The 25,799-nt window shown below is 42.9% G+C and overlaps 2 protein-coding genes across 2 annotated transcripts in view; one reads left to right on the forward strand and one right to left on the reverse strand.

The window, feature by feature from the left end:
- Window positions 1-5,759: 5,759 nt before the first annotated feature.
- On the reverse strand, window positions 5,760-12,442 carry DDIAS (DNA damage induced apoptosis suppressor). Its single transcript, XM_009819981.2, has 4 exons — window positions 12,319-12,442; window positions 11,167-11,328; window positions 10,360-10,477; window positions 5,760-8,545 (listed from the first exon to the last, which is right to left on the reverse strand). The coding sequence occupies exons 1-4, from the start codon at window positions 12,429-12,431 to the stop codon at window positions 6,011-6,013; spliced, it is 2,928 nt and encodes a 975-aa protein (XP_009818283.2). The 5' UTR covers window positions 12,432-12,442; the 3' UTR covers window positions 5,760-6,010.
- Window positions 12,443-15,546: 3,104 nt separating this feature from the next.
- Window positions 15,547-25,799, forward strand: part of PRCP (prolylcarboxypeptidase) — a 39,776-nt gene continuing 29,523 nt past the window's right edge. The window contains exon 1 of the mRNA XM_059818085.1: window positions 15,547-15,596. The gene's annotated coding sequence lies outside the window, so the exon portion shown is untranslated. The remainder of the gene's footprint in view (window positions 15,597-25,799) is intronic.

Below are 25,799 nucleotides of genomic sequence, written 5' to 3' on the forward strand. Positions count from 1 at the left end.
AATAAAAGGTTTGGTCTATGGCAGGGAGAGCTGCCGCAATTTCAGGCACTGCTATTGCCTCAACTCTTGCAGACTGTTTGGAAGAAGCCTTACTGCTGGCCTCCACATACAGTCAGCACTGAAAGGGGAAAACCCAACTTCTTAAGCCAATGTTTTGGGGGAGAAAAAGCCATCTAGTTGAGAGTATGGAGGAAGCCTAGTGCTTGTTGCTATCCTGGTTTGGAGTGACAAGTATATCTCTGGATATTAGAGAAGTAGTTTAAAATGTGCCATGGTTTTTAGCATAATAAGAGGCACTGCAGATATGTCACATCCATTTCATTCCCCACAGCTGTTTACAAAAGGAAAAAAAATAAACCCCCTGAGATTGGAGCAGCTGCAGTCACTCAGCTGTCAATATGGGACGAGGCTCTTTCTGCTCCTCTTTTATTTCCACTTCACTCTGTTCTGCTGCACATATTTGGCTGTTCTGTGAATTTGCAGATCATGAGATTTTTTCAAACTGCCTTTGATCTATACAGAAAGACTCACCCAGCTCTCATTTGAATTCATTAATACTTGGAGCAGGCATTTTAATTCTTTGTTTCCTGGCTTGTTTCCCTTTGTAATGTTATCTAACTGACAAGTTCATGGTGCTCGGCATTACCTTTAGGTTTTTGAGGCTAAAATGTTTCCTCTTTCCTGAAAGCTATGATCATTTTTAGAGATGTTATAAAGGCATCTTCATTTCCTCAGAAGAAAACTTGAATTACTCTTAGCTTTGATTACTAGCAAATCAATATTGAAGCACGTAATTTTTTTTACAGCATGAACAAAGTATGTTTTATACCATCAACTGTGGTTTGAATTGTAGTTTAAAAACCTGCTTAAGCACTAAAAGCAGCATTTTGTTTGCAGTTTCCATGCCAGGGAAGTCACAGCATTAAAGGAATTTCCTAGGTTGGAGTTTTTCCCACAAAGGTCCGCTCTCTTTTCCCCAACAATTGTGAATTTAGCACAATGTACAGAACTTCAGCAAGAACGCCGATTCCTAAACACGTGGCCAGAAGGATGAGGAGAGGACGTGTTTCTTGTTGATCAAGCACAACCGTTTCAGTGGAGAAAATGCACTACAGCTGGTCGGACAATTGATCTCGAGTTGCTGGGGTAGTGCTGTCTTTGGGAAGGGTATAGGTGTTAGCAAATTGCCAAACTGTGAATCATTGACTGTCAGAAGCATTTGGCTTGTCTGTTTGTTTAAGTTCCTGTTGTCAAGTGTGGTACAGTGGGGTTGAGAAAGGAATGTATTTTGGATGACCAGGATGATGAATGTATGATGCTTCATGTTTATTTGTAATGTCCTTTTTATACTTAGAAATTGCTTACATATGTATCTGTATGTAAATAAATGTTTAATCCTTTCCACTTGGTGTTTAAAGTGTTTGATTTGTTTGTGTTTTGATTTGAACTGCAAAGCAAGGTTGCTTAAAAATATGTACAAGACAGATTCACTTGATATGATTTAATATCAGACCAACAAGTGAATGGCTGCTAAGGATTTTCTGCTTGGGTTGAGCATGCCAAGGCTCTCACAGCATTGGGACCTCACAAGAAGAGCAGAAGTAGAGCTGCTGTCCATGGGAGCAATGTCCCTTTGCAGTGGAGCAGAAGAAAAATTTTATTCAAACCAAGAGAGATTATAGCGAAGTTTGACATGCCGAAGAAATGCCGGCATCAGTCACTAGAGGGTAGACTCTGACAGAGGTACCATCTTCACTCACCAGCATTGCAAACCTGTAGCTGGTTAAACTCTTGTCCTACCAAGATGCTAGGTTTGTGTTTGATGAAGATGCTGGTTGGATGCTTCAGTTGTCTTTTACTCTTTGTCCCAGTGCCTTTTTTTTTTTTTTTAATGCTAGTTCTTCTCTGCAGCCTTCAACTTGCTCTTTTCATGCTCATAGAACTCCACTGGAGTTCCCCAATGACCTGCCTTTCTGGGGGCCTAGAATCCTTTTGGACAAGATCTCCCATTTTAAGACTTCTGTCTTTTGGTCAATACATAAAGTTTGTGCTCTGACTCATTCTGGGGATCAGGTTTCCTCCCCTGTGCTCTTCTCCACATTGAAGACGACTTCTGCTACCATTTACACTGAGAGCTGTGAAGCTTGAAGACACCATGTGTCTTTTATTGCCTCTTCCACTGACCTTGAAGCTCCTTCCTTGGTAAATGTCTGACATGAGGGTTGGACCATCTGCTCCATGTTCCCCAGGAAGCTGGCAATTTGAGTCGGTGATAGAGAGGTATTTGGAGAGGGAAAATCCCTGCATGCTTCTAGGTAGGAACTGGGAAAAGGGCGGGGGAAGAAAACATCCTTAAAGCTCAGACAGGTTTGGAATTGAGTATTTACTGAAAAAGAGGAGGGCTGGAGTGTGTTGTCTGTGGGGGTGACAGCTGGAGAAGCCAGACCAAGCTCTTCTTTGCAAGGAACATGTAACCTGTGGGATGTGCAGCCTTTGCCATCTTGTTCAGCAGGTGCAGCAGCAAGGGCTCAGCCTGTGCCCAGCTGTGCTGTGGGTGAAAGGATTGTAGGAGCATAAAGGCTCCCTGCAAAAAGGGAACAAACTGCCCAGGGGAAGAAATGCAAGACAGACAGACTACAGGATGAAAACCAAGACAGCTTACTGCCTCTCCTCCATCTTCTCATGTACAAAGTCTGCTTACTGAGCACTGAGGGAGCTCTGCCCAGAAGATGTCATCTTGCTGATAGGGGTCTGTCACACAACAATACTTTTTGGTCTCACTACGTGTGCAGTCCTCTCGCACAAAGCACAGAGATCTGACTGCCCTGCATTAATTTCAATGGTATCGTACAGACAGTCCTACCTAATTTAAAATCTAGTCTTGATTTATGGATTTCTATGCAGAGGGAACCAACCACAAACCCGGTATGCATTTTCAGGAGTTTTATTACCTTCAGAATTAAACATGCTGAGCTTTATTCTTTTTGTACAAGCTTATAATTATAATCACATCAGCTTGCACCAAAGCTATCACTTACCGCAGTATGTGGATGAATTCTGCGCTGAATAAAACCACTCATGCTGGACAAAACATTTCATGTCAAAATGCTGTCAGGTATATGATGTAGACATTCTGGCAGTGTTTCATTGCTAGCCACATCAAGTCTCTGGTGTATCACTTGGATCCAGTCTAACCCCCATGATAAAGTGGGTGTCTGTTCAGTTCATCACAAGGGAGTGCTTAAAGAGCCAGTGATACTACATTATGTGGGAGGCTGTAGTAGTAACAACTAGGTTCAAGCTTTATTTGTTTGAGCACTGATGTCCTAAAACCCTTCCAATATTGCCTTCCCTGTGCTCAGTGATTTGGATATGAGTAATGCTGTCTTTCCCTTTATTTCTTCTACGTAAGCTATCAATGCAGATTTACCATTTCCAGGCAGGCTACATTTCTTACTCCTTTTCCACTTGTCCCTAACAGATATTCATAACGTAGGATTTTATTTGCAATAAATAAAATCTTTTGAACAGGCACAGCATTGCTAAATGCAGGCACAAGCACAGGCTTGTTCACTGCTCTATCCTGACTGTAGCAACCCTGGTGCAGTTCTGGTGCTCTTATTTGTTGTCAAGTGCCAGGCTACAGCTCAGCTGGGCAAGTCATCAACAGCTTATAAAGGCTGTATGTCGTCTTCTATTACCAACATGTCCCTTTAGGCTGTGCTAAGAAGCCCTGCATAGGGTCTGTGTATCACTCACAGCACAGCGGTGCCATGTTCTGCAATGGTGGTTTAGGCGGGTGTCACTGGCACAGCACTTAACAAGTGATTCCACCCACAGGTACGATGCTTGAAGTCACTTTGGTCATCAAATTATGTTTAATTCGGCTTTCCCCTCTTTTTTTTTGCTATAACTGGATGTTCCTTTTTCTTCCGTTTATGTCTAGGATCCAGGGACTGCAGGGATCTAGGCTTGGACCTCTAAGAAGAAACCTCGAGCTTCTTGCCACCACCACCACCTACTGTTGCAGCATCCTCAAACACCAGGAAGAACTTTTGGGTTGTGCTTGAGTATCTTGCTGGGTAGGGCAGCAAGGAGAAAAGATGGTTTGCTGGTTAAGGTCTTTCTGTGGTATCCAGAGCTAGGCTCCACGCTCTCTTAATGTTGGGCAAGTGTTTGAACCTGTGCCTCAGTTTCCTCAACTGTTAAGTAAGTAGTGAAAAAAACCCACCCAAACAACACTGACTTGCTATGGGAAAACTTCTTTGTAAAGTTAATTTACCCGTGCAGACTTGCTGTGTAGCCATAAGGAACTGTTTTCTTCATTCAGCCTGCAGGAATGTCTGCAGCCTCAGCACAGCCATGCCCTTGGTAGGAGAGGCTGTATCTCATTAATACCCTGCTCAGCTGCAGAAGCAGCTTGGTTTATTTCAAATACTCTTCTCCCTCTCATCTCTCAATGAGAAATGCATTTGATTAGAAGGTGCAGAACTTGGGGTAGAGACCGAGAAACTGAAAAGGTTTACCTGTATGTTCTGTAAGGCTGATTCATGCTAAAAATAGTGGCTAAAGGTCGTGAGAGAGTAACTGCCCTCATACTTCCCCGAGTGTCCTGAAAATAACAAGCAGGTACATATTTACTTTATAGACAAGATATGAAGGCACACAAAGATCACAGCTCCAGTTCCAAAGGTCTGGGGTTTTTATCCATCCCAAACATGGTTTCCATTGGCTGTTTTTGGCAGCTCCTGCCTTAACATGCTGGTTTGTGTGCACGTGCTGGTGAGGCACCTATCATAAGACCAAATGAATGTAAGGTTAGAGAAGCCTTTCAGAGTCACACAAGAAGCCCTTCTAGCCCCAACTCCAACACTAAAAACAGATAGTAAGTAAAATACATGGGAACAAGATGAGCCCAAAATGATACATTCCTACAATGCTCTTCTAACTTCCAGCAACTTCTGCCCCTCAGATTTCCTAAGGCAGAGGTGATGTCTTTATAACCTGAAAGTAACCTCCTTTAGTTATTGATACAATTTGTTTCTTCCATGCAGAGACACAAAACTCTTCTGAACAAACACGGAGTCAGGGGCTTAAGTAGGTGCACTGTGAAATAAAGTGAGGCCTCAAACGTTGAAACATAGTAATGTCTATGTTGCATCAGAGAATGAACTGAGTGGAAGTCTTGTCACCAGTCACAATGTAAATGGTGCATATTCATTCTACGCCTCCAAAAAAAAACAGAACAGATCATTTTAGGCCCGCTTCTGCTTCTACAAGTCAGCATTTTCAGGCTAATGGGATCCTGTGCCATCAGGTTCCCACATCCCTCTGCAGGACCTGACCTACAAGCTTGCAGCAGCAGCTCCAAGATTTCCCTATTCAATGATCCTAAATGCAGTTGTTCTGGGTGGGGGATATGGAAGACCCCAAAGCAAGGAAGAGGAAAGACACTACCACGAGCAGTCTTTGACTTGAAAAAGCCTACAGGAAAACTGGGAGCTGCTACCAACCTCTCAGGACGGTGTCCCCCCCGGCTCCCAACTCAGCTGTCCTAGGGTCCCAAATGGGCTTAAATATGAGGCTTCCATATGGCATATGAAATTCTTTGATGAAAACTTGGCCCTTCTCCATAGAGAATCACCAGGTAAGAATCTGGAGTGAACACGGACTCCAGCAGCTCTTCTGGTGATGAAAAGACAACACTGAACACTAGAATACTTCACCTACCTGTACTTGATAAAGTGAGACCTATTAGATACTCGCACATTTACAAAAGTTTTTATTGCACGTTCTGGAGTTAATTTACAATAAAACACGGTAACTGCAAATTCTGTTTTCCCCCATCTCTGAGGTACAAAGATCTGCAAGTAAATGTAACTCATCTTAGGAAGACATATGCCAATAGGTGTATAAACAATGTAATTGTTAAATAGCTCTTTTCTTCTACCGGCTCCTTCCCAAAAGTCTTAAAATAATTAAAAAGATCACAGCCCAGAAATATCCTTTTTTAGTATTTTGGCTTATTGGAAAAAGGGCTCCGTTCCTGGAAGAACAACTCAGGAGACCAGCCAGTTGCCACTTCCAGTATACCCCCTGAATAATTTGCACCTGAGAGGAGACTCTCACCTTCTGAAGGAGAACAAGTTTCCAGGACTGTATCGTTTAAAAACAAGGCCTTGGTGACACCTGCAGACACAGAAGTTGTCAGTATCCTGGCTGTATTCTCAGGGTTTAAACTCTTATTTCTGGAGCATACATAATTTTCACTGTTCTCTTTGCTTTCAGCAACAGGGTTCCTGCCAGCATGCCCACAGGTGGATCGCAAGTCAGTAGCCCAGCTAACTGTTTTTAAGTCTAAAGATGTAGTTGGTTTCAACTTTTTGTTCGCAGATGGAGGGATCCACTCCTCAAAGTTGGCAGGCAGTTGGCTCTTAAGAAACTGCTGTGAAACAAAGCTATTACTTTCTTTGTCTTCCCTGTTACTTGACTTTTCATATTTCACTAGCCTGCCAGTAAGCTGCTGCAACAGAGTGTTTTGAAAGGAAGACCTGGATCGCTTGCATTTGGAATGGATTTTAGTGGGATTTTTAGGGGTGACAAAAGAGCTTCTTTCCCCAACAGGCCACAGTTTCTGGAAAGGTTTTGTCATAGGAGTCGACTGTGAATAAGGAACAAAGTCTTGATCGCTAACTGAATTGCATTCTGAATCACAAAAAGAGTAAGTTACTGGTGTACTGTGCTTCCTAAAAGCAGGAGGGGACCTATGTAGGTATGAGCTTGGCTTTGAACTGTTACAGGGAACATCTCCAGGGTAAAGCACCAGTTCAGGAGCTGTGACCTTTTCTGTCAAAGTATCCTCCTGTATTAAAGAATTACATGATTTATTTAATAACTGTACAGGTTTTGCTACCTCTCGTGCACTTGCATCAAAGAGATCAGCAGAAGCATTGTAGCTGCCTTCAGGGAAGCTATTGTTCCACAGCATCTCTCTCCTTTTAACACTTTTGAAGGTATTTTCTTGCAGTTCTGTCAATGGTTTTAATTTTCTTTTATATATCCTTCTTGTATTGTTGGGAGTTGCTGGACCAGAGTCCCATGCCCCTGTCAATATAAGATCTGTTCTTTGGCTTGGTGTAGAAGAAAAATTTTCTTTATTTTCACAACTAGGTAAAGAGCTATCATGTGCAGAATGCACACAGGTAGCTGCCTTGCTCCGTTTTAAACAGGAGGTTTCTCCATGTTCAGCAGTATGCTGCGGACTAATAAAAGACCAAGCTGACTTTGAAATCTCAGTATTTGCTTCTTTGGACTGCACATATCTGCACTCGGAAACAGAAGGTTCTGATGTAACTGGCAAGGACTGTGACAGAATAGGTAGATGACGGTTAGGTATAAAGCAAGATGCTCCACGCTCCCTGTCAGCTGAAGATAAAACACTAGAGGACACCTCATCACTCAGAGGATGTGCATTCGACTGAAGGCAAGCAAACAGTATATTCTCCCAGCTATCATTCTCTGCTGGTGGCAAGAACCTCCCCGAGAGGCTCGCTTCAGGCAAATTACCACCTACTAGGGTTTGCCTGGGATACGATTTGTTAAGATTTACACCTAACTTGCTACTTTCAAGAAGGGCATGTTTGCCTACATCAAGGCTGGGTGATGCTACAACACTCTTGCCATCTTCTATTCTGGCTAAAAATTCATTTAGGCTTTCAGAGAATGGGAGCTCATCCCAAAGCATAGAGTCTGTCTGAGACACTCCAGCTACACTTACGTGATTAAAAACTGAGGCATCTCTCTTGTAAAAAAGGGAGTTGTGGGATTTTTCTGGGTAAGAATAATTTCTACTATTAATCTTTGGGTAAATGCTTTTTACCCCAAATTCCAAGGGATGTTGTAATAACCTGGAACTGTTTCCATGTGAACACTCTGTCTTTGAAGAGGATACTCTCTCTAATTTATCAGTTGCAGAGATACTGACAGTTCGACTAGGCTGTGAACTCAATTCATTATCCTCCTCTTTATCCCCTTCCTTCACAGAAGAGCTGCAAAACTGTGAATCCCAAAGAGTCTGATTGAGGCTTACACTGCACAGTTCTGCAGAGACAGGCCTCCCCTCTTCTTCATGCTGTTCACTCACCAGCTTTCCCACTTCCAGAGTGGGAAAGTCTTCCGCTGTTACCCAAGCAACAGATGAAGTCAGGCTGAAGGACTGCTGCCAGGACCCTAGAAAACTTTCTCTGCCACTAGACTGAATAAAACAGGAGTTTCTGCTCAGGCTAGACAAGCTGCTGAGCTCACTGACAGGTTCATCTATTGGAGCTGAAGATGCATCAGGTAAGTATGAGCTGTTATTACAGCTCCTGAATTTTGCCAACTGCAGGAGCCGATGGAAGTAGCTGATAACAGTAAAGCCAGTAACAGCAGCATTTGGCAGGAAGATCTGGCAAGCTGTAAGGTTTTTTGTACTTCTATTAATTCTGGAACAGTTCTGCAAGATACTGCTGGCAGCAGAATGCCCTCCATCTTCACTTGTACAACCCTGGGGGAAAAAGAAAAAAAAACAACAACTTAGTACAGTGCTTTATTTTGTGATAGGACAAAAATAAAAATTAACGCATGTCTTTTAAGTCAGGCTTAAATTCAGGTCTCACTTTTTGTCAGGATCTGCAGGGAAGAGAATACAAAACAGTCTGTCACATAAAGCAGTACTCCCTGTGAAATAAGCACTGGCAAGGGCTATAAAGGGCATCACAGTAAAAGGTTCTTTGCTTGTTGCAATTATGCAGAGTTTTGGAGCTGGAAAAACAACCAAGAATTCTAAGAAATTACTTCACAGAAAATTTCTTCCTCCCTTTAAGGCACAGGGTGCTTCCGGGCTTCCTCCAGTGCAGTTCTGTGCAAATGGCTAGCTGCCTAAGGCCAAAGCTTTTCTTTTATCTGGAGGCACTGGGCAGTACTTGGAAGTAAAGCACTCTGGTACCAGATACCTGACTTGGCAGCTCAGCTATCAAAGCCAGCATGATATTTTCTATGCGCTAACTCTGTGAAAGGGAAATAAGCTACGGCCTTTATCTTCTCAGATTTATTTAGAGAGTAGTGTTTCAAAGGAGCTTCAGCTGCAATTCTTTATAGAACCTGCTTCTCTCTACACAGAAATTACAGGTAAAACATAACATTAAAAGCAGAGGGAATTATCTAATCTTTTGAGAAGTGGATAAACCCTTTTGCACCTCCCCCTCAAGGTCTGGCAATGCCAGAGAGGCCAAAAAGCAAATATAGCTGTCTTCAAAATCAACAACACTCCTACTCCCTGAGTCTATGCAAAGATTGAGGCTGAAGGCTGCTAGCCAAGGTCAATACCCTTCTAGGTAAGTCTTAAAAAGCCTGTTATGTTGATCCTGAGTTTTACCTGGGAGAGTGCAACTGTATGCATAGCTGAACACAACTATACAGAAATGTCTACAGCCAAAGGCTGAACAAATGGTCTTTGAATGTGTGTTCAGTCCTTGTGTGTGCATGAGCAGCAACAACGCTGTTGATATGTAGGATTACTTATATTTGTAAAGACATCAGACCTAGAGACCTGGTAAATGGTTCCAGTTAAGTAAAGTTAATCCATGAAGTCCTCCAACTTCCATTACTTAAGATGCTGTGCATTAGGAAAATCTCAGCTCAGATACAAACCTCATGGTACCTGTGGGAGAGGAAAAGCACCTGCCAGGTAGGATTTAGTTTACAGACTTCATAATATGAATGACTCACACAAGCACCACTTGAAGAGAACTTAGAAGACTTTAGATGGAAATATTACTAAGAACTAATATTTCAAAGTCTGTTAAACACATAAAAGAGCCACAGATGCATATGTTGAACAGCTGTACTTTATCAACATTTTTAAACACACTCTTAAATCCAGAAATATAAAAATGCTGCAAAGGGATGTGTTTCTTCTTACATTTCAGACATCAGGAGACTACGCAGCATGGGAAAGGTAGGGCAGTGCTTGAAAAGACAGTCTGTTTCTTGCTTGAACTGTACACGCTTTTTTACAGACTCCAAGCTGTTACTGATATGCACAGGAGCTAGCACTGCTCAGGCTCCCTGAAAAGCAGCCCTGACAAGCTGTCAAGCTGACTACTGCCATTCAAGATGGATTTTGGATGCGACTCATTTAAAATAACACAGGAGTCTGGGGGAAGAGGAACAGAATCCTTCCCATGTCCTAGCTCTAAATTGTCTCAAATTCCCAAAAGATGTTGTACATGATGTTTTAATAACTCAGTCTATGCCCCCAACTGGCTACAAGCTAATGAAAAAACTCATTATAAGAGAGTAACGTGGATTAGAAGTTACCTTCACTCCAAATATAAATCTTCTTCCAATGAAACAGGTTTCCACTGCTTGAACTAACACTCCTGAAGATGCATCTGTGTTTGTTTCTCCTGACAGCCGATTGAAGTCTTGAATACACCTTGAGTAAAAACATATAGAAGTAAGTATAGAAGAAAACAACAGAAGAGAGAAACAAGCAGTGAATGTATCCAAATCTCCCATCCTAGCAGTTTCACATATCAGAAAGTCTGAAGCTTATAATGTGCATCGTCAGGCTCTGAGGACTAACAGGCTTTCTTAGTAACCCATCCTTGCTAAAGGAAAATCTGGTTATATTGAATTAAAGTCATAAGGTGCACTTTTTTTTAAAAAATCCCAACTGCTAAAAACCCCTCAAAACCCAAAGGCTCTATTTCTACCTTAAGATTCTTCTTCTAAAATCTTGAGGACAAATATGTCTAAATGTCTGGAAAAGCCAGGTTACTTAGTAATCTGACATTAGACAAAGGAAATTCAAACATCTCAAATAAAGGAGGAAGGACACAAAGAAGAAGCCCAACCAAGCAAACTGTGAAGCTCACTTAGCAGGTGGTAGCTGCCTTCAATAGCCAAGTGGAGGACTTCTTAGGTAGAAGTAATCCATTTCAAGATTTTGGGAAAAAACCAAACTTCAGCATTTTCTCAAGGTGACGGGTACCAAGAAAATGCTGGAAGGGAGCACTTTAGCAGCTTCTTCCCACTTGTCTCCCCACCATCCAAGCTCATCTCAATTTTTTTAGGCTGAAGAAAAAGCAGCAGCTATATAGTTAGAAACAATCCATTCCTTACCTCTGCAGATTTTCTGCGGTGACCCCAAAGAACGGATCTAAGCAACTTCCAAACACGGTAATGTCAAACAAATCATTAGTGTCAGCAATCTTTAGGGACAATCTATATCTGTAGCTTGCATCTTTAGCTTCACCTGTGCAGCTGCATTTTAGACAGTTAAACCTGACAAAAGACAGTATCAGGATAAAAAAAAAGATTGAATATATGAACTTCTATTAATCACTGCTGAAGTAGGAACTTATCTGCAGCCATAAGTATTACTACTATTACGTATCAAATATTCCATTACAAACTATAAGATTCTTTCTTAGCCTTTACTCCTTGAGGCATTAATCTTACCATAGGCTCAGCAAGGTGGCTGTATCATGACAGAAACCCTCTGGCTTCTTTTATTGATTTATTAAATGCTAGCCTGTTGTGAAGTTGGAGAGAAACAGTGGGCTTTGAATGACCTGTTGGGGAGTAATTTTGAATTCCCTGCACCCCCGTTTTTTGCCTTTTGTTCTGGTTTGGGACTTTTCTTCCTCTAGCTCTAGTATAATACCTAGGTTTAAAAAATTGTGAGGAAACAGCACTTATCTTTTACTCCAGCATTTGAAACAACAGATATTGTTTTGCAAAGTCAGCTCTTTCCTTTTAGTGATGATGTTCATTGATTTACTGTTCTTCTGTGTATCACATATTTCATATAACAGTGGGATTAAAAAGGAAAGCTCAAATGTTTCTGGACACACAGTTAAGTGGAAGAGTCATACAGGACTACCTGATGCACTGCACATATAGAATAAAAAAAAAATATTTAGGATTTGGAAAGGCTTTCAACCAATGCTTTCCAACTTAGGAACAGCACTGAAGAACTGGACTGCAGGGGGTGCAATTGGAAGCTATTAACACGTATTATTTATTCTCCTAAACTGTCCTTCAATATTGCAAGGCACTCAACACAATAGAACTCTTGATCCATAATGACCTCCAAGCTGCTACTGGAATACAAAGATATCTAAATAGTGATAAGTAACAGAAATACCTGAAGTTAGCACTTATTTCTACAATGGCTGGATTTTCACCAATTTGTTTTAACTTGTGTTCAGCTCCCAGAGATTCCCAAGGCCTCTGACAGTTACAGTTAACAAACCCCAAACCAGGACATACCTCCTAGAATCCAGTATCAGCCTAGAAAAGCATTTTCGACAGGCAGGATAGATGAAGCAGGAGTTCTGGACGGAAATCACAGAAGCAGCCAAAAGTCCTCTCACACTATTCATGTGCTCACAGCACCACCTGAAACAAGTAAGTCAAAATGGTTCAGAGAGTTCTCATTTTATGAGATGTTAATATTAACTGCTTTTAGTTGGGTTGTTTGAACATTTTGAACGGCAGCCCTCAGGGAATTATGATCTCTGTTTGAAAATGGTAGCCCAACTGAGGCAACATCTGTAATTATCCTTAATTAACCCTTTAAAAAAGAAAAAAAAAAGATTAAGATATGTAATAAGAAGCAAGTGTTCATTATATTTGCACACCATTGCAGATAAATCATAAAGATTACCTAAATACAAGTGGGAATTTGCATTAGAATTATCCTTGAGCACCGCAGCATATCTCTTTGACTTTTTTCCCTTAATTTAGAATGAAGTCACAACATGGGGTTAAAAACTGAAACGATTCTACGCTTGTAATTCTGCAAACGCCAATAACTAACGCCAATACCAATAACTTTGAAAGGAGAAGATGCCCAGAAAATCCCAAAAGGGCTTGCAACAGCAACTATACTCATGCCCTTTGAGCCAAAGGGACAGCTCTACAGTATTTACCACTGATTTCAACAAAGAGGACATATGAAACTGACAAATAAATGCTGAAATATTTATTTAAATAAATATTTTTTATTCAGTATTACTTTCCTGTGGAATTATCTTGCTTTTATTATCACTATACTGTCCAAAATATCAATATTTAGGGAACAAAAATACCCTAAAGTACCTCAAATCATAGAGTTCCAACTTAAATGACCAAAACGTTCTCTGCAGCTGAATTAAAGGACACCTTAAAAACCCTTTTTAGTAAAAGCACTTTTATCACAGTAATAACTAAATATACATCTCTTTAGAATGTAAATATACATTCTAAACTCAGAATGGGAAGCGAATTTCACATCTTCATCCCATAACGCCCTCATGGAGGCAAAAGGCCAAAGAGATAAAGTAGACTCAAGTATGGCTTTTACATGTTAAAAACATTCAATAATCAAAAATGATATTTTGTTCAGATTTTGCCACAAAAAAGTCCAACTTACAGGCTATCCCTTTGCCCTTAGGGACACCGTTCTCAGCATTCTGGTAAAAACAAGATCTGTAGCATGAGTACTAGAAAAATGTAAGTGACTAAACTGATTACTCTGAGTAGTTCAGGGAAGAAAGGAAAAAAAAAAAAAATCAGCTATCCCAATATTCCCTGGGGCAGAAAGGCCAGAAAAAACAGAGGCAGGAAAAAGTAAAAGCTTTACTGAGGGGCCAACCAAAATAAAAAAAAAAATCTCTTCAGAACACGCATTAACAGAGACTCATTTGACCCAGTATATTAAATGGTACATGCATTCAGTTCTTGTCAAAATGGAACTATTTTGTTTTAGTTACAGTACAAGGTATCAGTAGAAATTACATGGAAAACATACCAATATATGGAAAAGAAGTAATAAAATTAAGTCTGATTTTGTTATTGCCCAAGAAGGTGGACTTGGAGAAACCAGTAGGTGCTTCGCATTCCAACTGGTTTTCAACTCAGAACTATATAAACAAAGTATACTGTTATCTGCCCTTTTTAAAGAAATAAAAAAACCCCCATACCCTGGAAAACACAGTGAACATTTCAAGTATTCCACTGAAATATGGGAGATAAAGCATAGCATGTATGTATACACAGAGGTTCTGGTAAGAGCTCCCTTTAGAGCAAACAGGCTCAGTATCCACACCTCTATTTCTCTTTGGTAGAAACAGAGTACTCATTATCTGGACATAAGCTAAAAAAGGACAGTACAAATGGATCTGTTTTACTCTTTGAAAAAAAGAACCCCCCAAACCTCTGGACCTACATACCCAGCCAGGGAATCACACCGCTCCAGGTGCTCCCCACCGCCAGCCTCCAAAGAGCGTTGCCTTTCAAGAGCCCTGAAGTCTCACCCAGACTTCCATCGGTGCCTGGTGCCCTCTGGTGGGCTCACTGCCTTAAATTCCCCCTAAGAAAAAAACCAAAGCACACAAGAAGAGTTGTAACAGATGTCACACTGCAGTTTTTAGCCCTTAACCCGCAGCCTCCTCTCACCGCAGCCCCGAGGCGCTCGCGGAGGCCGGCAGCGAGCGGGCAGGCCGCGCTAGCGGGGCGCGGGCACAGCACAAGGACGCCGAAGGCCCGACGGAGCCGCCTGGCTTCACCCCACCCCCGTCACTCGTCCCGGGAGCTTTAAGCCTTCCTCAACACACAGGAAACGCTTCACTTACTGAAGTATTACCGTTCTTACCGATGCGCCCACTTCAGCGCCCCGTGACCAAACCGAGTCTCCGTCTCCCGGCCGCAGGGACCGCGCTGAAGGGAAACGGTGAAGCGCTGTCACCGGGCAAGGGGGGGAACGGGCAGCTGGCGGAGCCGCCACCCCTCAGAGCCCTCCGGCCAGCACGGGAGGGAAAGGCCGAAAGGTGGCTATCGGGGCCGCACCCCCATCTCCTCAGCTCCGGCCCCGGGGAAGCGCCGCCCGCGGCGCGGCTCCACGGCCCAGCCCCAGCTCTGAGGGGAGGCTGCGAGACGGGAGGTGCTGGGGGCGGGGACAAGGCGGCGCTCACCCAATCGTGACGCAGCCCGGAGGCAGGGACGCTCCACTTGCCCAATAAGAAAGCGAAGATGTCAGCCTCGTTCTCATACGTCCCTCACACGGCACACAGCGAAGAAAAGGGCGGATCACGTGCTTCAAGCAGCCAATCGCTGTCTCCTCGCAGGACGCCGCGCGACCGAAACGCCTATCCAAATCGCCGCAGCCAACCGCGAAAGCGCGCGCGAGCTATCCGCGACTCCGCAGCCAATCGGAAAGCCCCACTACTTAGTGCCTACCCCTCCACGTGCGGGCGGATAACCCCTCCCCTTTGGGGGCGGGTCTCATAGTGGCCGTGCTCCAGGCGCACGCGCGGCACCGCCCCCGTCGCTGGGTCCCGCCGCCCGCCGCTCCCCGCGGGGCCGGCTCGGGGCAGCCCGCGGGCGGGGGGAGCGGGGCCGGTATAAAGCGGCGGGGCGGCGGGCGGCCTCCGCTCCTCCTGGCGATGCTGCGGCTCCTCCTGTTTCTCCTGCTGCTCGGCACGCCCGGCGCCCTGCCCGCCCCCCGCCGCCGCCGGGGCGCCGCACCGCCAACCGCCCCCTACCTCACGCGCTACCTCACGCAGCAGGTAGGAGCCCGCCGCGGCCCGGGGGAGCGGCTCCTGCCTTCCCTCACGCCGCGCCCGGGTAGCTCCGCTTAATAAAGAGGCTGATTTTAGAGGGGCGGTCGTCGCTCCCCTCTGGGCGCTCCTGAGCGGTGCTGGGGGCGATCCCCAGCGCGGTTCTGGGCCCGGGGGGAGCCGCTGCGGGCCGGGGTGAGGGGAAGTCTGCCCGGGGAGGCCCGCGCCGGTCAGCTGCGGGGCTCGCCGGCGCCTCGCAGGTGCTGCCGGTGCAGTTTCTGTCACTTTGAGGTTTCCCCGCAGCCCAGCCGAGCGCAGCTGCAGGCAGGGAGTTTCCGTGGGGATTCAGGGGGGATTTTCTTTTATCAGATGCCTCATTTAGCCGCAGGCAGGACAGTGCTATAGTTCTGCGGAGTTCTGCATGTTGCAGTGCTCGGTCCCTTTGGTAAAATGTTCCAGGTCTTGAATGTTCTAGTTAAGTTGCAGCTACTTAAAGTGACAAGTAGTCTGCTCTGTTGTATCTATACACCATACCCTGGCACCAAAGTCTGTATTCCAAAACATACTGCACAGCATGTTGGCAGAGGGGGGCCAGGAACCTCAGTTGTACCCTGATGGTATTTGCAAATACCAGTTGTGTGATGTTTGTTTTAAATAGGGAACAGATTTCTGTTACTAACCTGAGCTTTGTTCCCCTGTCTGCTCCAACAATTCTCCTTGCAGTTTGTTGGCAAAACCCATAGCATGTGGACAGAACAGAGGCCTCCACAATGTTGGCTACAAATGCTGGTGGTGCCCTTGCAGAAAACTTGAAACCCCAGTTGTTTATAGACTTTCACAAAAACAGTCAACAGTGCCTTTGTACGTGTGAGGGAGTGTCTGCATCTTCACCTGTGCTGTACCTGATTTTTGCAGGGGAGGTAATGGTTCCTCTTGCTGGGAGTAAGGGGCAAGGACACTTTTCTAGTATTCTCTTGGTTTGATTAGAATCAGGCTTGCAGCCTGCAACTGAATGTCATGCCCTGGTCTACATGGCGAGTGGTGGGAAGGAGATGTTTAATTCACAGGCATCTTGGATGATACGTGGATTGAACACCTCCTGTTTCAACTTTGTGGAAGGTGAACTTATGCTGGAATGAGCAAAATGGGAAGATTATGCTTTCAGAGAAAACAGACATGAAGAAAACAGATAAGCCTTGTAAGATTATCCTGAATAGCTACAGAATAATTTTACAGAATCACAGAATCACTACGGTTGGAGAAGACCTGTAAGATCATCAAGTCCAACCATCAACCAACACCCCTATGCCCACTAAACCATGTCCCACAATGCTGCGTCCACACGTTCCTTGAACACCTCCAGTGATGGTGACTCCACCACTTCCCTGGGCAGCCTGTTCCAGTGTTTCACCACTCTCTCAGTAAAGAAATTTTTCCTAATATCCAGCCTGAACCTCCCTGGCGCAACTTGAGGCCATTTCCTCTTGTTCTGTCACTAGTCACATGGGAGGAGAGACCAGCACCCACCTCACCACAACCCCCTTTCAGGTAATTGTAGAGAGTGATAAGGTCTCCCCTGAGCCTCCTCTTCTCCAGACAGAACAACCCCAGTTCCCTCAGCCGCTCCTCGTAAGACTTGTGCTCAGGTCAAGGTCCCTGTCATTAGGGGTGTGAGAGATGGGTTTGGAACAATTTTAGTGAGAAATCCATGCACTGAGACTATATTCTTCTGCAGAGTGTGTTACTGTTTTGGGAGTGTTTCTCTTCCAGGGGTCTCCCTGTATAAATCATGGAATTCCTGTGTCTTGAAAGCATCTCTGTCTAATGCTTTTCAATCTCTTGGGTAGTGATTTGAGATTTGCGTCCCTCTGGTAACTCCTCTAATAGCCCTGAAGCTTATTTTGGTAACATACTGCAGATACCTTCTGCAACGTGTGGTCCGTGTTGGCCAGGATATCAATCTTGCGGTAGTGTTGTAACTCTTAAGCATGACACCTAATTGTTCTGGCACATTGGTTGTTGCACATTGCTGTCATAGTATCAGTGATACTAATTCTGTGCCGTGGTTTGAACCACCCCTTGTCACCATGCTGTTACACCTCTGTCCTCGTCCCCTCTCTGGGTTGTGGTATCGCCTGGTTGTTCTTCTCCGCTCTCAGCAGAGACAGGCCACATGCCCTCCCGTTGCCAGCGAAGTGGCAGAGCTGCTGTGTACCTGAGATCTGTGGATTTGGGGAGGTAGATAGATGTTGAGAGAAGGGAGGGAAGAGTCCCCATGACATCCTGTTGTAAAGATGATGCCACATCTTGCTCCCTTCAGTTTCTTTCACATTCCCTTCCCCTCATACTTGAAGCAAAAGAGAGTGGCTGCTATGGGATAAGAGGGGTCATATTCACAGGCCTTGAAATCCTTGCTTTTCTTGTCCAAAGACTTACTAGTATTGCTGAACATGGTGGGAGATGTGTGTTTATTCATGTATTTTTTTGTATTCATCAAAGATTTGAATGCTGCTGCCTGGCACTTGAAAGATGTAGGGTTAGCGTAAGAGGTCTGATCACACGGAGGGCATAAGAGTGCTCTTTATCAGTGGCATAGTATGCAGAACCGACAGGTAAACTCTTCAGCCCTTATGAAACATGCACTGAGTGCTGCTGTCTGGGAATTTGTAATTACATTATGGTTCTATAGTGGACCATAAATACCATGATTAAAATGTTAAATAGGCGTGGTGATACCTTGCCACCTCTCAGAATTGATGTTCAATTATTTACATTATAGTTGCTTACAGCATGAATCATCTGCTTCTGTTCTGTGCTGCTGAGTCTTTCTTCTTACCTAAAGTTCCTGTTTTGATTCTTGTTTCTCCCTTTGATGGTTTTCAGCATCAGTTGAAATTATTTATATAAAATCATACAATATAAAAATTACTTTATAATATGGCAAAATATTACGCCTGTTGCAATGGAAACATTTCTTATACCTACTTACATAAAAAATCTTTTTGAATAGAGTCCATAGATATTTAATACTTCCAGAAAATAAAGCTTTGAAAAGTCTAAACAGATTTCATGAATGAATTCTGTTGCTTAAAACTTACCTCCTGAGCACCGTGAACAATTCATTACTGTCTCACATTTGAGAAGTGAACTTCAGAGGCTGAGAATTTTCATGGGCAATTACAGTCTCTAAATGGAGCCTCTTGGCATGAAGGCCTATACACCTGGAGTGTTGCTTGAGGGTTTAGTGAGCTTGAGCCTTTACTGAAAGGCAATGATACGTAAGTCTGCTTTCATAAAAATGGAGAAATAACAGGGTCAGAGTTCAGCTCAAAGCTCATTTGTGTTGAACTTCCTCCCATTTACCATTTTAAGTGTCAGATATCCCTGATGACAGGGCTAAAGTCTATGATATTGAGAAATAAGTCAGGCAATACCTGTATCAGTGTGACTAGGATCTTCGCTTTCATACTGGACTGTGTATGTCCTTAACAGCTTTTATTATTTTGGCTTGGAGGTGTGACTTTTTCCCTTTTGTAATTAACGGATGCCTGTCACCCCTCTACTCCAACGCAGAAGTGTAATTACCCCGATATAAAGGTACCTCATGCTGACCTAGATTAGCAGATGGCCCTTGAAGGAGAAACTCTGCCATCACCCACATCTTTACATCAAGAAGTTGTATCTATGTTGGGGAAGTTGGTCTCCTTTTCAGCTCTTCTGATGTACTAGCGTGACTTTAGTAGGCAAGACTGTTCTCGCTTCTGCTTTGGTAGCTTGCTCACTAAAAGGTTGCTTGGGATTTGTCTGTTAAATTAACCCACCCAAACCTGAACTTTACAGAGAGAATGATGCGTAGGATGTATAGAGCTGCAGGAAGACCACCACTCTCTGAATAGCTTCTTTGTAGGCTGCTGTGTCTGTGACCACAATACAAATTCACTGGAAAGACTTGGGTGAGGTATCCAAGAGCCATCTCCTCCTCTTTGCCCAGGTAGAAATAACCTTATAGCATAGTGAGGAGGGTCTGGAGTCAGGCAGCCTTTCTGACCTTTGGGGAGCCTTGTCTTGCACCTCTGCATTCCTGTCTTCAACGCACTTGCCAGCATTACGAAAACCATAGCCTGTGAACTTGTAGCGCTTTAAGTGCAGTACTGCTGGGAGGATGACGCCTTAAATTTCCTGACATTTGAAGGACTCTCAGTGATAAACTCTCTTCTCAGAAGAGAGAGTGGATGTGGGGTCTCTTAACTCAATTTGATAATTCATGGCTGTGTGAGACTTAATGTGCTAGTGGACCAGCAAGAACCAACGTAACAAGTACAAATTAACTTTTGTTCAGCAAGTTACTGAGCCTGGTCCTTCAATCAGATTGTCTTTTGAACTAATACATGGCAGTTGTGTCACCTTTTCCAGAAGGTGGGTTCTGATTGCATTTAATAACTTCCTAGATTTCATACCTATGTCAGTATATGATAGCTTAGTAAATTCATATGCAAGTCTTTGTGCTCTGAAACACATCTGCACTTCATATTGTGTGGACATAAAAGGAAGCTGTGTTGAAGCTTCAAAGTAATGAAGTTTCAAAAGTAATGCAATTTGATCTTTTCTGGCTGTATCGGGTGTCTTTAGTACCCTATTTTGTGTTACAGACTGAAGTTGTGAGGCATAGAAAATGAAAGCCTTTATTGAAAATGCAAAAGTTAGAATGGAAGTTTCAAGCCAGAAAAGAGAATTTGAGAAGAACTGCAAAGGAGAAGCAAAGATATATTTTTCAGACATGGTTCCTTCTGTTTTACAGGAAGGGCTGATTTAGAGGAAGCCAGTGAATCCCAGAATTTTCCTGCTCAAACTGAAAACCAGTACTACGCAAAAAAGAATTTAACTTCAGTCTCAGGTCACTGCATGAATGAACAGAGTAAAGGAGAGTGAGGTGAAGAGATTGGATCACCTTTTTGATGACAATGCTGTCTTAATTTATCATCTTAATCCAAACTAAGGGTGCAGTTTTGCTCTTAAATGTTGCGTTTGTTGTACTCACAAGAAGGAAGCTTCCAATTACAGAACAAGATATCTTTAATCCAGTTCAGCATTTTAAGTCATTGACATTTTCACTGTTACATGTAAATGAGTGACACTAAAACACATATACAACAGTGCTTTATAAGCTGTTTTAAATCAACCATGGGCCTGAAACTTGCTTGTAAGATATCAAGACAGATTGAGATTTAAATTTGGGTTAGCAGCTTTTTCAGCATTTTATTGTGACTCAGGTTGGTGTCTCGAAATAGTAACAGATGTTGGCAATGGTCTAGATGGGTTTGTTTTTCATGTCTGGCACCATAATACAATAGTACTTTTAACTTCTGGTGAAGGAAAAAACAAAGTGCTTTTCGCGGAGCCCCTTGGTACCAATTCAAAGTTATGTCAGTGGTTAGAGAAGAAGTGATGCTGATGTTTGTCTCTGAGGTGAATTACTTGGAATATATGTTTTACTCATCAAGTAGTACAGGAGTACTTGGCAGCTCTTACTCTGTGATTTCATAGTGTGATTTAAAACAGGACTTGTAAGCTATAAACCAGGTCTATAAGCAGAAACAATAGCTCTTATTCAGTGGACAGGAAAACAGGGAAGTACTTGTTAAAGCTTGTCAGTGAATTTTTATTTTTATGCACTACTTATCTGTGGGTCACAATGCAGACATCAGCTTCTCAAATTAAGCAGGAAACACTTAATTTCCTCACAACCTGCAGTCTTTTCCTTCAAGTGAGCAGTTAATACTAGAGATTACAAAAAGCATCAATGATCACTACGCTCTCTGAAAATAAGCATTTTTTATCTCACTAGCTTTAATCATTAAAAGCTGTAATAGGCCACTGAAAGATTTCTGATAGACTGTCTTGATTAAAGAAAGTCTAAAGGACTAAACAATAAAGAAAACCGCATATGGCTGAAGTAGCAAGCTGTTTACAAGCCAGATGTGCATGAGGTAAATCCTGATAACTTCATTGAAGTTATTTTGACTTGTACCAATTGCCCATGTGCTTCTAGCAGTTGAATCAAAGTCTTAGATCTGAATTTCTTGCTTTTTTGGGGGGGGCTGGGTGGGGAAATAAGGAGGGAAGTGAAGTTCAAAATGGAATTTGGTGCTAATGTGTTCTGTATTGATTTCTTGATCTGACTTTGAGGACATCAAGACCAGCCAACAGCATAAGAAGTTGTCATAGATAGTGCAGATAATTTGTAACATTATGCCAAATTGGTGAGAGACTGGAGGTCATACTTGATTATTTAATTTTAAATCTTCAAAAACTGAAGAAATACCTTAATTTTCTTTATTTCATACATTCTGGAATATTTAGATTTTATACCTAAAGCAGTGAAACTTGTAAGAAATTTAATGGGGAAAACCAGGCTGTACTCGATCATCTTCCATATACTTGCAAAATGGTTCATTTCTTTGTTTTCCAAGCATGTGAGTTCAGAGAATTAAATATGGACAGAAGAATGGGAATTGCATTTCTTTTAAGCACAGTCAGTAGATACTGTCCTCCTTGCCTGTGGTGTAGGGGGATAATTTTCTTCTTTATTTTAAATTTTTAGTTGCTGTCTCCTATGCTTTAGTTCAGCCCTAGCATGCATGGAGTATTTTCTGATACTCAGTGCTGTCAAGTACTACTGCCAAGTGACATTTAGACCGTCAGTTGTGCTGTGGTGTGGCTGCTGTTCTCTAAACACATATAGTGAGCAAAGAACAAAACTTCCGATCCTTTTGGGCTGTTGTTCCTATCTTCAAATTGACATAACGGCTTTTTCCATTATTCATTCCTACAGCCAAGATATGAAATTTATGTACAAGCTTACCCTTGTGTCAGGCTTAAAGCGAGAGTGATTAGGTGAAGATTATCTGGAAAAGGTGTTTGTAGAGTAAGATCCGAGAAGGGTGTCTCTTTCCTGCAGAGGAGAGGGTTCACTGAAAGGCCTGCCTGCATAAGATGTGAGTATGCAGGGAGCTATGATACTGTGTGCTATCTTCTCCCTTGGACTGCTGATACAGACACACTTCATGGTGCATCTCCTTTCATTCCTAGTTAATTCATTCTGCTTCCAAAGGGACTAAGTTTTCTTGCATTGGGAGGCAAAAAACCTTTCCAAAAAGCATCCACAAAGGGACTTAGTGTGAAAAAGCTAGTCAGAAGTAGGCTTAGGTAGTAGTTTCCATGCAGGAGCTTCCTTTTGAGACAACAGGAACAGAAAGTGATGGGCATCAGGCCCTTTGACTTCAGTCTGGCCTCAGTCCAAGCCCTTCTGAAGTAGAGGAAGTGGGTGAAAGCAAAACTAGCATTAACAAAACATTTGATTTATGCCTCAAAGCAGCAGCTTGCTTTACTGCCCGACTCCCTGAAAACCGAGTCTTCCACAAAAGCTGTTGAGAACCACATGCTGCTCTGGAAAGCGCTGGCTTCTCTGTAGTATTTCCTATAGAGTGATAAATGGCTGGCCACCTACAAGTGTACAGTTTTCAGTCCTGTAAGTCACTGCAACCAGGGGGAAATGTAGAGTTACCTCAACTCCTAAGCAGGCGCTCCTGTCCTACAGGATGATGGCAAATGACTTTTAGCAATGTCTGTGGAGTTATTCAGAGTCTGTTCTGAACAGGGCAGTTCATAGCAAAATGTTCTTGCCTATTTTTAAGTGGACAAAGGAAAATAAAAAATGGAAATAGAAAAATCTTTTTGGATAAAAAACTGAGAGTCTCTATTTAGATGAGAAAACTGTTGCTTTGCTATGAGAGGAAGAGCACCTGTGGTCCAGCTCAATTCTGGGTGTTAACTGCACTGGTATAAAGACCCATCGTTTATCTGTATGTTTGCTAGAGTTTTTCAGTCACTGGAGAACTTTTGTAATGGTTGTGACAAGAGACCTGGATGTTTCTGTTGTGACTGAGAGCAAACTGTAGAAAAACTTTTCACCTGCAGGGAGCCATGGATGTTATTTCCCTGAATGCTGCTGGTCTCCCTATCATCCCATCTACCAATGCCTTGGAGCCCTGCAAGCAGACAGTTGTTCTTCAGTGTTCAGATATGTTGCAAGCTTGCCAGAAAAGCAGTTGCTATGTGGTATTTTTGCTATTGCATAAGGGCGGTATGACTAATTGCTGCTTTGGTGCTTTGTTTTCTGAAATTGTCTTCCCCCCTCCCTCTTAGATACTCATCAGAATTGGTAGCTATTAAATAAATGACCCTCAGCGGCATGTGTAAAATCCCTAGCACTGGATCTTATATAGGTAGGTATTCAGTGCCTTTTAATGCTGTTGCCATTTTGCCTGTGCTTTAGCTGACTAGAATAATATCTGGGTGGATGACAGGACAGTTTTCACTTTGTCTGTCTCTTTTCCCTGCCACCCCCCATGGGTTGCCTGTTTTGTGTGGGATTAGCTGGAGAAAATAAAATACAAGTAATAATGGTTGAACTAAGGCTGGGAGAATAATAGAATGGAGCAAATTTCCTTGTAGCTCTGAAAATCTGGGAAGTAAAATGGTTGCAACTTGAGTTGAACCTTTAAAAATAGTTGGCAAGTTAGAAAGTTCTAGCCCTTTTGGGGGGAGGGGTAGAGGTATTTTAAATACTTTGACCAAATCAAAATATATTCTTGAATGTGAAATGCTTTCCTTCCCCATGTCCTTGTTTACAAAAAGGTTGAGGAAGCCTCTCAAACGAAAAACGTTTTCATCGGGGAAGATCGAACTTACTTTGTAAAGTATTTTGTTTAAACAATTAGTCCTATTCAAAACTTTAGGACACTCTCAGCAAAACTGGAATATATTTTTACTGCTTAATCTGTGACATGTTGAAGGTTCATGTAAAATTTTTTCCTCCCCTCTGAAGTTAATCCTCCAAATGTGATGGATTTATAATTCAATCTGGAAGGCAGATGGAAAAAAAAAATGCAGGCCTTTGCCTGTTACAGGTCTGATAGACGTTCACAAGGATAACTTTGTTTTTGCCTGTATAGTGCATCTTCTTCATGCTTATTTCAGCCTTATGAAATAATGCACTTTGGGTGATATAGCTTTGACCTGTTTGTTTTCTACTCCTTGCCCCATCCCTTGTCCGTGGAACAATTTCACCAGGATAATAATGCCTTGAATGGAATCATCAATGATGTGAACATTTGGTGTGTTTATCACCATAGTAGTTTGTTATAAATTTGTGTGGTTGATTGACTCTCACCAGCACAAGCCTCTCCATGGCTTGGAGAAGAACAGGGCATCAGGGGAATGGAGAACGTGGTTAAGGAATGCCAGCACTAAAGCTGGTTGAAGTGATTCCTGCCATCACCTGCCTTGGTCACCCATTCTCTTCTTTGTGCTGGAGCTTTGCCACTCTCTCGTCTGGGGCAGCGAATTTTGGGAGGGCCTGTGGGACCTCTCAGACTGTCTTTCCAGCTGGAGGAGATGTAATGAGGAATTGCGTCCTCACTGTGACTGGTGGAGGATTTTATGCTTAAGTAGTTAAAGTCTAAATGTGTCTATGGACTTCATCTTTACATAGGAAGGAGAATCTGGAGTTTCAGTTGCAGCATAACTGATAAGGGCTATTGTAAAACTAGCTATCTTATATAAACTTGCATCAGTAGGGGAGATCACGACCACCAACTCAATTGAAGACCAAGTTGACTTACCCCCCACACACCTTCAAGGGGCATGCGTGCTAATTTAAATGGAACTAGCCAATAACAAATGTAGTGTTAATCACTAACCAAAGAGTCTAAACTTAGGTGGGTTTCTGTGATTGTGTAACGGGATAATTATGCTGTAGTTTTTGCATGGAGCAGAGCTAGCTTTGTGAAATACCCCGGCTTTGCACAAATCTGTAATAAAGAAATACCTTGATGCTGTGTGGATTGGCTTGCATACTGGGTAAAGATCCCTCTTTTCAGGACAATGTTTTGGTGACCCAGATGGGACTGCCTTAAGGCCTTGCCCAGATTGTCTTACTGTTCCTGGCAGCGGAGATTTAGACTGAATAGGACTCTGGTGTGTACAGACCTGTTGCTCAGGGACTCCTCCGGCATTTGAACGGTGAGCAACTCAAAGGTGCAACACCTAACAGAGGTATTACTGGGAAAAGGGGGGAGAGCTTGGAGTTTTGGGTTGAGGTGCTGTTCTTTTGGGTAAAATTTTGGCTGAAATTAAGATATTATTGACCAG

This window comes from Gavia stellata, chromosome 1 (assembly GCF_030936135.1).
Source record: "Gavia stellata isolate bGavSte3 chromosome 1, bGavSte3.hap2, whole genome shotgun sequence".
Classification (NCBI taxonomy): Eukaryota; Metazoa; Chordata; class Aves; order Gaviiformes; family Gaviidae; genus Gavia; species Gavia stellata.